Source organism: Xenopus tropicalis, chromosome 1 (genome assembly GCF_000004195.4).
Source record: "Xenopus tropicalis strain Nigerian chromosome 1, UCB_Xtro_10.0, whole genome shotgun sequence".
NCBI classification, from domain to species: Eukaryota; Metazoa; Chordata; class Amphibia; order Anura; family Pipidae; genus Xenopus; species Xenopus tropicalis.
Window position 1 is genome coordinate 129092138 of NC_030677.2, and position 13232 is coordinate 129105369.

The 13232-nt window shown below is 39.3% G+C and overlaps 1 protein-coding gene across 1 annotated transcript; it reads right to left on the minus strand.

Annotated features, from left to right (window-relative positions):
- Positions 1-8920: 8920 nt before the first annotated feature.
- Positions 8921-10438, minus strand: foxd4l1.2 (forkhead box D4 like 1, gene 2). The gene has a single exon (XM_002935589.4). It carries the CDS (start codon positions 10358-10360, stop codon positions 9344-9346), a length of 1017 nt encoding a protein of 338 aa, XP_002935635.1. The 5' UTR covers positions 10361-10438; the 3' UTR covers positions 8921-9343.
- Between the last annotated feature and the right edge of the window lie 2794 nt (positions 10439-13232).

Below are 13232 nucleotides of genomic sequence, written 5' to 3' on the forward strand. Positions count from 1 at the left end.
AGTCATAAGCAGAACTATAGCTTGACTGTAGAGTACTCAACTATCTCATTTAAGAGTAAGTAATAAGATAGTAACAAAGCATTACAAACTATTACACAACAGCAATACATCCAAGCTGTATTAGAATAAAAAATAAAAATATTGTTATTTGTACTTTTATCAGCCTCTTTCCTCCAAAGGGGCCCCTTTGATTCTAAATGCTACCACCTGGAAGTCTGGCAACATCTCGATGTCAATGTAAAATACAAAATAGGAGCTTCACACACCAATGCTCTTTTACGTGTAACACTAATTTATTCAACCATTACCATATCTTCCTAAAACTATCTGTAAGTATGCAGGCATCATGGGATTATTTCAACTGCAACAATCCTACCAACCCTAGCACACAGGTTACTATTCAGAAGGTGGTAATAGTGTATTGGCACAGCCCTGCCTGAAAGGAAGGTTTCTTCAGTATTGCATCTGTCATTTTTTAGTTAGCTAATAACTTGCTAGGAATAACATAAGTAAAAGACACTCTAAAAATGTTAAAGAAAAATAATCAGCAACCAACCCCCGAGAAAGCAACTACACGTATCAAGGAAGGCTGCAGGGCCAAACCTACAGGGTTAAAGGGGATGTAAAGTCATTTTTTTAAAAATACATATACAGATTTGTAGTACTTAATTAAAAACTTTGTAATATATGTTAAATATATATTGTTTTTGCAGCTCTCTTTTCTCTTTCTTGATCACGTTTCAGTGGCCACTGGCCGTCCTACTCCCTGGTGCTCGGTGGCAGCAATTACAGAACAAATATGTAGATATGTGAGGGTTAAACACCCTTGACCCCTGTCTAACAGTTAAGCATCAGAGGGACTGCCAATAAATCACATGTGAGTAGGACATCTACGTGGCCCAGTGCTGCCTAACCTGCCTTGAATCTTTTATGGGGTTGTCAGCGATCCAACACTGACCCAGTAATCTCAGTTAGACATAGGAAACTGTGCAACAGGTTTCTGTGTAGGGAAACTGCCGTGGATCTTTACATTCAACCTAAAAGTTCATTAAGATTGCTGTATACAAGTAGACTTCCGATTCAGTGTCGTACTTTGTTTCTGCCAGCTCCCCCCTTAAAAGATCTTTAGGGGTGCCTGGCATGCACCCTGAAGGTGAACCCCATCCTTTCTGCCCACCAGGTTGCTTGGTCAGGATAGCGGAAACTACCCCATAGTCTGTGCCCCCTTCACTCTTGCTCCCCACCCCCCCCCCCCCCCCCCATGATCAGGGGCCTTCTGTTTGGTAGTTAAACCATTGTTCTGATTGAAGAAGTCACTTAAATAAGAAGGTAACCCCTTTTCTACCAAATAATCTTTATTGCGTTCTTCCAGCTACATAAACATTGATTCCAGAGAAGATTAAACTACTACTACTAATATATCCTTCTATTTTTCTGATATACTGTTACATGTTCTAGTAATATGCTAAGGTTAATTATTGTATTATTATTATTATAGCAACATATATACATAAATGGACATATATCTCCTTTTCTAACTAACCCAAGTACTTTAAGATACTGGATACAAATTCTATGTAGCAGGTATGTTGGTATGTTTAAGACACAAGAGGAAAGAATCAGAGGGGTTTATATAAATAGATGCTCTTTTTCTCTTTGGCTACTGGAAATGCTAAATGCTTGTTTCTTGCCCAGGTGAAACACTGTCCATGTTACTGTGTAAAAAGAAGTGGAAAAAATAGCATATTTTATATTGTTTAAACATTAGCAAATCCAAGTACAATTTGATTTAAATGTAGATGTACCACACACAAAAAAAGAAGCGAAATTGCAAGAATCTTCCCACAAAAAAAAACAAATACTCCAACTACAAAGTACTGTATATACTCGAGTATAAGCCTAGTTTTTCAGCACCCAAAATGTGCCGAAAAAGTCACCCTCGGCTTATACTCGAGTCGGGTGCCATGGGTCCCTCCAGACTAGCACCCTCTGTCCTTTGTGTGCAAATTAGGCCACCTGCAACCAGACCCTCCAGTGCCCTGGCCCACTCCCAGTCGCAATACTTATTTCCCCTTACGTGTCCTCTGGGATCAGGATTGCCGCCAGTTTGCCAATGTGCAATAGCATGGGGTAGTACTCATATTGTTTTTGTTGACCCTCTTCTCCACTTACAGAGCTAGTTTACTGTTTTTCTTTGAAATAAATATTGAAAAATATATACCCAACTGATGCCTCAATTAATTTAATTAATTTTATTGGTATTTATTTTGATTACTGAAACTTAGCAGTAGCTGCTGCATTTCCCACCCTAGGCTTATATTCGAGTCAATAAGTTTTTCCAGTTTTCTTAGGTAAAATTAGGTACCTCGGCTTATACTCGGATCGGCTTATACTCGAGTATATACGGTAATAAGGTAAATATAGTCAGTCTTTCCTGTGTAATACATTGCAATTGTAAGTCCAATATTTTTTGTCCTTGTTGAACTTTTTTAAAAACATACTTCAACAAAGAGTGTGCCATTCCTTTTTGTGATTTAGATTTAGGTTTTGTCTATTGTCTTTAAGTGAGACATTAATTACTTTGTTTTTTTTAGGGTGAACATTACAGGGTCTGTGGTGAGACAGACAGAAAAGGGGAGGTACCTGCCCAAAAACCATCAACATAAGAGAAATTTCAGGAAAAGTCAAGAGAGTTTTTTTAACATCATAAATGTTGTGGTCTATGGCTGATTCCAACTTTAATGGGAACAAAAATGAGTTTGCTATGGGGCCAAGTAACCTCAATTTACAGTACCATGGTTATACATGTAAAATAGTGAGAAACCAATATGAAAGAAGACTACAGATGAATATGTGTATGATCAGATGATGAATATTTAAAACAAGCTTTTGTAACAAAGTAGTTTGCGGCAGAATTTTCAGAACTAACACAGTTTTTTTTCTGATGCTACCAGTATTTGGGTAAACTCAAAACAAAAGGTCTCTTCCAGGAACATTTTCTATTCAAACAAGCCAGTTGATTGGCAATGTTTATCCTGAGGCTTTCTGGATCTTTTCTGTTGATTAGACATCAATTATATGAAGAAAAGAAAAGAGAATGAGTAAGTGAGTGCCATGGCTGATCTTTGAGCCCCCACTCGGCACTCTTTTATAACTATTTATTTGGTGCAAAAGCTCTTTAACATATCTTTGGGTTTTAGGATGTAACCCACATTCTGCTGTGAGCGGGCAACAGGGATTTTAGGAGCAATACTACCAATAGCATTCCGGTGCTTTTTTGACACCCCAGTATTTATTGTACAGTGATTTATGGGTTACTGTTGTGGAACATTTATTTTAAATCTACAATCTTGTAGGTCTGAACGCAATGTTTACTAATTGAAACATAATAAAAATCTCACCTGTATCTGTCAATCCTGGTGGGTGGAGTCACTGACAGAATGTTGATGTGGGAAAAACTGGGCACCTGGTTCAGTATGACAGCACTAGAAAAATATATGTTTAGGGGCCTATCTATTATTCTGTGTAAAATGATATTCGCTGAAAAAACTATGTAAAAAGCTGTGTAGTATATATGGAGAAGTTTGCCATCCAAATGACAGATTTTACAATGCTATTTTACGTGAGTTCTGGCGAAGCCTGGCAAATTTTGTTGCTGTTTTTTACACTAATGTATCATAGTCACACATATAGTCACAACCAGTAGACACAGGGTCCCAAGGACAACACATACAGTAAGAGGCAGAGGGCGCAAGGACCCCATGTCTTCTACTTAACAACTGGAAGCTCCTCTGGGCTTCTTGATCTTTTCCTTAGATTCTTTTCTTCTCCGGGTAATTTCTCCACAATCTCTCCCTCATGCGACTTCTTTTCTCTGCTAACAAAATTGGGTACTTTGAGTCTCTAATCTCTGCTTTAGTCACTAAGGGGAATTTTATTAACATTTGGTTTTTTTGTGGTTTTATAGTTTTTTAAAACCATGAATAAACTGATATGAAAAAGGCACAGAAAAAACACAAAAACTGCTACTTTTTCAATTTGTCACACAAAACCAACAAATTTTTCGAATTGTTGCATAAAAACCATAACTTTTTTGATTTGTCACACAAAAAGTGACTTTTTCATATAGTCTTACAAAAGCCAATGTAAAAAACCACAAAAACCCTAAAACCACGAAAAAGAGACGTGCCATTGAGTGGCATAATATTCTACTCACATTTGTCCCAGTTTTGTAGCATAATAAATAGCAACAAAATGGGTTTTTTTGGCATCAAAGAAGCCAAACTGAAAAAATCAAGCATTAACAAATTCCCCCCCCTTAAAACTCCAAATGTACGCTCATGGGAAACTAGTATCTTTAACGGTGTGAAGTCACTTGCAAAGCATGCCAGTGAGAATTTGATCATAAATGGCATGTAAAAACTTAATTCTGAGTGGCATGTGAAAGTGTGAGCCATACTGGACAGCACCTGACTGGATACAGCTACCACAAGCACAATCATAATACCAGTTTGAAAACAAGAAAGGGAAGTTTGAGAACAAACTTCATGTTGGGTTCAAAAACGAGAAGTCAATGAATGAAATCTGATCTGTTGTTGGCCCTGCCCACTTTTTCTAACCTTGGACCACAGTTATATAGTAAAAACCACTGTGCAAAGTTTGGGGACCCTGGTTTTAATTGTGTCTGAATGGCAGCAACTTAAATTTCCCCACTGAAAGTCAATGAGTGACATCTAATTGCGGTTAATGGTCCACTTTTTTTAACCTGGAACTGCAGTTACCCAATGACCCTAGGATTAATAGTTAAAGAACGGCAACAGTTTCAATTTAAACCAATAGCCAATTGGTAAATTGTGATTGGTGGGTGTGCCCACTTTTTCTAACCTTGAGTCGAAGTCACCCAGTAACCCAGTGGAAACCCTGGCATAAATAGTGTGAGAATGACAGCATTTTAAATGTAAACCAATAAAATTCATTGGCTGATGAACTGCAGTCCCTCAGTGACCAACTTTGCAAAGGTTGGTGACTCAGGCATAAAAATTGTGAGACTGACAGCATTTTACACTTCACCATTGAAAGTAAATAGGTGAAATGTGATTAGCTCTTGGTGGTCCTGCCCGCTTTTTTCTTACTTTGAATGGCAAATACCCAGTGACTAACTCTGGAAAGTTTAACAACCCTGGAATTAATACTTAATACTTGAAACAAAAACAAACAAACAAAAAAAACTTTGAGTGAGTAGTCACCCAGTGACTGACTGTGCAAAGTTTGGGAACCCTGGCAACAAACCAATAAAAATCAATAGGTGAAATCTGATTGTCTGTTGGTGGCTCCGCCCCAATCTGTCTAAAGTCTAAATTTTAAAAAAAAATCTTACGGCCTAATTGTTCCCCATGATTTTGCTGCCATTTGAATATAATGAACTTCTTTAGATTACACATATGAAAACCACCACACATGACAAAAATGGGAGCATTTTGTTGAGATTATGAGCTTTTTTAAAAATGCTCACAGTTACTTTTTAACAAATATACTCTGAGGATTCAGCCAAATTCTGCATTTTCAGAAGATGCCATTGCAAAGTTTTGTTCACATTTTAATTTCAAATAGGCTTCAAATTTGGTATTTTCTTCAAATCTTTTGCAGCGGATTTAGTATTGAGCCAAATGCAAAACTGATGGATTGGTGTTTTTCGAAATAAGAGACGTATAACCCAGTTAGAGACCTACAGTATATAAAACACTTTCTGTATGTAATATACACAATTATACAAGGAGGACAAGTGTATAAAATAAATAAATAAATACAATAAATAAATATAAATACACAGAGATTAAGAGGTATCAGACACAGTAGGAAGGAGGTCCCTGCCCCGTAAAGCTTACAATCTAAGTCCCATTAATGGGCATTCAGACTTACCCAGTATGTGAAATTCAAGACAAATTTTATAATCTGTTTCTTTTACAGATACAATCGGGATAACTGAATTGGCCAAGGAATACTAAATACTAAATTTAAAGGTATGCTTAATTCTACTAGAAAATGATGTTTATTTGGAGAACAAAAAGCTACAATGAAACAGTATTCTAGTTGCTGGAATAAAGGTGGCCAGATCCACCAAACAAATGGATCTGGATCCAATTCGACCACCTATGCACAGGGCCATAGTACACTGATCCAATTGTTGGCCCTGGGGTCAATGATTGGATCTTACACTGGGGCCTATGGAGGTCTGCCAGATGATAATCACGTTAATGCGATCCTAAATACTCTCTTTGTCCAACGGGATGTTTAAACCTGTGCAATTGCTGTTTGGGTCAGATTTATCTTGTTAACAATTCAACAATTCAATGATCCTGCAGTTAGGAAAGAAAATTGACCCCCAACATAAAGTTGTATCTAATGCAAAAGATTGTAATTCTAACCAACTTCTCAATATACACATCTTCAGCTCTTTTTTCTGAACTCTGCCTTCTTTTTTATGTTTATGCAGGAGCCAGACTTTTAAAGGTCATAGAATCAAACTTACAAGAGCTAAAATGGAAAGCTGAGGTTATTGTTCAAACGTTTGAGCAAGAATGTAAGTAATTTAACCGCAATAAATACTTTTACAGCTGTATTGGCGTGTGTTGGTACCTGTAAGCTTTTATACAAGAATCCAGTCACAGTGTCCAATGTGATTTAATATTTTCTCTTTTCTATTGGCCGCTCAATGACTTTTTTGATCAAATGTTTTTAGTTTGCCAATTTGTTTAGAAATACTAATATTTGTCACTATCATATAACATGGTTTTACCATTTTTTTGTTTTCTAGAAGACGACCAACAATCCATACATTCTAATACACAAAGCTGACAAGGAGTTTTCAGGTCGTTACACCTGTATGGCAAAGACCAAAGATTCAATGTTTCCAATAAGCAGAGTGGATTTTACAGTAAAAGGTTAGTATTTATCATTAAATAGCACTGATACCATGTGTATTAGTCTGTGGGCAGATAAAATGGAAATAAGTATAGCATTCAGGTTATTAAACACTGACCCAAAATTTTAGTCCCATATCATGTTCATCTTATAATTACAGACATGGTGAGGAGTCCTTGTTACACTCTATCATTCCATTTAAGAATTTTTAGTACCTAAAATTCAACTTCTAAACATCCAAAATCACCCCATCCCCTTCCCATTTTATTCTGTGGGTATGGCCTGGAAATACTAGTAGTGGTCCTTAACATGTGATTGTCACAAGAGAAATGTTAACAGTCAGGTGAGAAGGGCCAAGCTGGTGCTTTCATGCAATTCATATTATCCACAAAGGGGGGTGGCAGGAGAGAATGTTTTTATACCATGGTGGCTAAGCATAAATAATAAACCAAATCTTTCTAGGCTTACTATATTTGAGCTTTATGGGGAGCTGTCAGAAATAAGGATTAGACCCCTTGGAAGATGCCTCACAAAACTGATTTTTGTGTTTCAGTTTGTTAATAAGAGAAAGCAACAGAGAAGAAAAGGCTTGTGCCCAGAAGAAGCCAACAGTACTGGAAGAAGTGAAAATCTCCATGGATATTGAGAAGAGCAAGCTGGACACTAGAGAAGAGGCAACACAAACAGATGCCTGAGGGCAACATATATTCCGTTTCTCTATGACTGTACCCCAAGGGCATTCTGTTACATGAAAAAAAACTTTGTTTTGGTCTATAAAAATACAATAAATTACGTTTTTATTGTATTCCTGTAGTCTCTATCATATTTATTGGATGCTATACTCTGCCTGCCCTGCCTGTGCGTGCCATTCTCTGCCTGCCCTACCCTGCCTGTGTGTGCCAATTTCTGCCTGCCCTACCCTGCCTGGGTGCCATACTCTGCCTGCCCTACCCTGCCTGTGTGTGCCATTCTCTGCCTGCCATACCCTGCCTGTGTGTGCCATACTCTGCCTACCCTGCCTGTGTGTGCCATTCTCTGCCTGCCCTATCCTGCCTGTGTGTGCCATACTCTGCCAGCCCTATTAGCGGGTGACTAATCTTCCTGAAATGCCACCTCCCTTTTTAAGGCTGAAGACACTCGGAGCTACTAGTAGCTGCTACTTTTTCACAGCTACTGTACTCCAGAAAATACCCTGCCATAGACAATACTGAGAATTGCCTCTGCTAAAACACACGTAGAGACAATTATCAGTAGATGATCAGCATTGTCTATTTTAGTAGCCTTGACTAGGAGCTCTGTGTGCCTTCACCCTAAAAAGTTGCGACGACTAATCATCACGTGTGTCTTTGCCCTAAGGGTGAAGACACACGGAGCTACTAGTAGCAACTACTTGTCATGGGTACTAAAGACAATGCTAATCATTTACTGATAATTGTCTCTACGTGCATTTTAGCAGAGGCAATTCTCAGTATTGTCTATGGCAGGGTATTTGCTGGCATTTATTAGCCGGGGGGCTTTCCTTCCTGATGAAATGTTTAACACTGTCACATTCGTGGCTATGAAAAAAAGACTAAGAGCATCTGACTAAGTGCATAAGAATGTAACCCTGTAGCCTTGCCCTTGTGCTGGGCATCATGAGCCCAGGTATTTCAAGCAAACAGAGGCCCAAACAGCCCCCCACCAGCCAAGTAAATAGTTACTATCTATGGAGTGCTACAGCAGCCTCTCTGGCATTTGCCCTCAGTGGGCCTAAGGTTTTCTGGTAAGTCCTAGTGAGACACTCAGTAGAAATGATACTCATGTATTTAAAGTATGGCCCTTAGCTTAAACCCAACCCGGTTTATTGTTAATTGTAGTAATACAAATGGTCACCCCCCCCCCCAAAAAAAAATAGAAAGAAAGAAAGCTATTTATTTTGCTGACTTCCATAAGTATAGATGAATGATTGCAAAAAGCCAGCAAACAGGATAAAAACAGACTACTGAATTCCAGCCAATATATTATAAGCAAAATTTTAATTTAAGATAAAACCCCAGATATAAATGATGTGCAATATTTTAAAATGCAAACATTACATTTCCCATATTACACATTCAGCTAATGGAGATATAGAGAAATATCTATCTACAGGTAATATTTTATTATTTAAATTATGAGCAACGCAAAATTAGCTTTCATGATGAATAATTTAGAAGTTTTAATTTCTATTTACATTAATCTATTAACAATAACAATAAAAAATATGAAACAAAAAAAAACACCTCACTGCCTGCTTCTTAGATAATATATACAAAATAAATATTTTGGCGTTACAGCCAATGCAACATCCTGGAGGAAGTAGAATTCACAAGTCAGTAGTAGAAAACCAAAATATTATGATTATAACTGTATGGGATTCATGTGGTGCCCAAAGTCTCTCACTTTAATAGCACCCAGGGAACTTGATGAAGCTGTACTGTGTTCCCTGATGGGCACTGGTAATGTGTGACCCAGATGGAAGAAGGCAGGCGCTTGAGCTCTGCAATAAATGATTATAGTTCCAATTTTGGTTGAAGCTTTTGAGAGATTTCTCTGGCTCCTTGGGTTCTCCCATGATGTTTTCTATACTAAATGAGCACTTGTGGTGAGATGCGGTGTGATGGTTATCCTGTGCTTTAAATACCCTGTTTACTCCCTGGTCAGGGCAAGGAACCTTTATCTTGTGGGGGTAGGGAGCAAGGTGGTTTGGCATGGCCAAGTTCTGTGGTATTGCCATGCATATCACTGGAGTCTGTGTTTGGGGGGCACTGTATGGGGTGATGTAGTGAAGTGGGTTGTACATCAGAAACCCATCCTTAATTAACTCCTGGTGGTGTCTCTTAAATCTTTTCCGCCTTCTAAGGAAGCTCCCATTGTCAAACATGTCCTTGGAGGCAGGGTCCAGTGTCCAATAATTGCCTTTTCCTGGATTTCCTGGTTCCCGTGGTATTTTAATAAAGCAGTCGTTAAGAGACAAGTTGTGTCTAATGGAGTTCTGCCAAGCAGGGAACTTGTCCTTGTAGTAAGGGAATTTGCTGCTGATAAAATCACAGATGCCACTGAGAGTCAGTTTCCTATATGGGCTCTGCACAATTGCCATAGTGATTAGAGCAATATAAGAGTAAGGAGGTTTTAAAAAGGCCCGGCTGGCTTTGCTATCAGGTGTTGTGTGTAAAGAGTCTTTGGAAGTACCTCCTTCTTTTTCTTCAGAGGAATGACAAGAATTTTCAGTGCCGCTTAGCTTGGAGGGACTCAACACTCCACTGTCCCCTATTTCTGAATGTGTGGGCTGTTGGTTAATGTGCAACCTTAAATTGCAGGAATCATTTTCTCCAAGAATATCAATTTCATCTTCCTCATCGGAGACTCCTGTGTAATCCTGGGCATGATGGTGCGCACTGGATTTCTGGCTCAAGTTCATTATTTACACTGATGCTGGGTTTGTAGTAGACAGCAAGATCTAGAGTGAGAGCTGTACTTCCACACTGCTCTCTGTCAATATGAAGTCTCCAAACTGCAATGGGGATAACTAAAATATCCCTGCTCTTTCCCCCTCCTCTTTATAGCAGTACTGCTGCGCCCTTGCAGTCATCTGCACTTGAATTGGAGCTAATCTCTCAGTGTGAGAGGTATCTGCACCTAGGAGGGAGGGGGTCACATGGAGATTTTCTAGAAAGAAATATGGGCATTCCTATATTTGTATCTTTTCACCTTTTAATAGTATTGCATCAAGCATGATTTTTAATGTCCAGGCTGGTAAAATACCAGCCAGGAGGCAACCATAATAACTATAACCCCAATTTAAAGCAGATTGTTATAGGATGTTGAACTAAAAGAACTAAACAGCCACAAACTACTGCTAATCTAGACCAAACTGCATTTTTAATCATGGTTTATCTGTCCTTTTTTTAAGTATGTGTATATATATATATATATGTACACGCTTTTTGATCAAGCCCCCATAATTTGTGGAGTGGGATCAGCGTACAGACACAAATCTGGACTATGTACAGTATATGTATATACTGGTATGGGATCCCTTATCCGGTAACCTTTTATTCAGAAAGTTCTGAATTACGGAAAGGCCATCTACCATAGACCCAATTATAAGCAAATAGTTCTAATTTTTAAAAATGATTTCCTTTTTTTCTGTAAGTATAAAACAGTACCTTGTACTTGATTTCAACTAAGATATAATGAATTCTTATTGGAGGTAAAACAATCCTATTGGGTTTATTCAATATTTAAATGATTTTTAGCAGACTTAAGTTATGGATATTCAAATTATGGAAAGACCCCTTATCTGGAAAACCCCAGGTCCCGAGCATTCTGGATAACAGGTCCCATACCTATATACATATATATGTATGTATATAAAGATAACCATACATACATACATACATATATGTATGTATGCAACAGGCTAAGTCCTTTGCACCCAGTTTCCAGCAGTGCTATTTTTCTTTGGTGAATATATATATATACAGTAGTTAAGTCCCAAGTTGGTCCAACACTTGTGACCAAACATTGGAACACTAATCTTTCACCAATAAATTAGTTTTTTTTTATTTAGGCCTGCAGAGTGCAGATAAAGGTCCCAGATGAGGACCGAAACATTGATCCAATAAAAAGAGCGTTTTTGTGATAAAGGCTAAGGCTCACACCTACTAGGAAATGTATTTGTATATATACATAATATACATAATCCACATTTGTGTCCATACTCTGATCCCGCTCCACAAATTATGGGTGCATGATCAAAAAGGGTAAATACTTGAAAAAATAGGGAAAATAATCAGGAATAGTGCAAATTTATTTCACTCAGGATAAACAATGAAATACATTAGCAATATTCGCATATGTTGGTGTGCTGATTTTTAATATATATGTTTTCTATATTTTATTTTCATATATATATATATATATATATACTGTCCCAATTGGGAGTGGTGTAAAAATGTAGTGTTACCATGGCAACCTGTTACCATAGCAACGATTTAAGTTTCCATTTACTGACCAAGTTTTCGTGATTATGAGTCTATTTCAACTCATGGGGCTCATGTGAAACAGAACTGTGTTGATACAAACTTGTTACGTTCTCGGCTCACCCCTGACAGCTAGCTACAGTAGCGTGTTCATTTTGATACTTTCGTTTCTGTTTAAGCTGCTGCTTAGACCTTTTGATTACTTGCTTGTCTATTATTTCTCTTGTGTTTTTTGTTTTTATTGCATGTTTTCAGTTTTTTTATTGGTTTATCTCTGGTATCCTGTCTCTGGCGACGTATGATGTCCTCTTTAATAAAAATAATTTGTTTGTATAAGTCCTGTGACTGCTGACCCTCTCTACAGCACCTTATATATATATATATATATATATATACAGGGCCGCCATCAGAAATCACGGGGCCCCTCACAACAACATTTTCTGGGCCCCCCTCACACCAGTACAAAGGACTCACAGACTTGAGACATTCATAGCCACCAGGGCCCCCCTAATACATGGTAGCCAGCAGGGCCCTCCTAATGCATTGGTAGCCAGCAGTGCCCCCCCTAGTTCATTGGTAGCCAGCAGTGCCCCCCTAGTACATTGGTTAGCCAGCTGTGCCCCCCCTAGTTCATTGGTAGCCAGCAGTGCCCCCCTAGTACATTGGTAGCCAGCTGGGCCCCCCTAATGCATTGGTAGCCAGCAGTGCCCCCCTAGTACATTGGTAGCCAGCAGTGCCCCCCTAGTTCATTGGTAGCCAGCAGGGCCCCCCTAGTTCATTGGTAGCCAGCAGTGCCCCCCTAGTACATTGGTAGCCAGCAGTGCCCCCCTAGTACATTGGTAGCCAGCAGTGAACCCCCTAGTTCATTGGTAGCCAGCTAGGCCCCCCTAATGCATTGGTAGCCAGCAGGGCCCCCCCTAGTTCATTGGTAGCCAGTTAGGCCCCCCTAATGCATTGGTAGCCAGCAGGGCACCCCTAATGCATTGGTAGCCAGCAGGGCCCCCCTAATGCATTGGTAGCCAGCAGGGTCCCCCTAATGCATTGGTACCCAGCAGGGCCCCCCTAATGCATTGGTACCCAGCAGGGCCCCCATTAGTAGCCAGCAGTGCCCCCTCTAGTAGCCAGCAGTGCCCCCTCTAGTAGCCAGCAGTGCCCCCTTTAGTAGCCAGCAGTGCCCCCTCTAGTAGCCAGCAGTGCCCCCTCTAGCAGCCAGCAGTGCCCCCTCTAGTAGCCAGCTGTGCCCCCTCTAGTAGCCAGCTGTACCCCCCCCCTCCCAGTACATTGGTAGCCAGCACAGCACGGCTCCTC

Bases quoted from the DNA above. Each gene is read 5' to 3' on its own strand.
- foxd4l1.2 (XM_002935589.4), bottom strand. From the start codon at position 10,360: ATGAACTTGAGCCAGAAATCCAGTGCGCACCATCATGCCCAGGATTAC.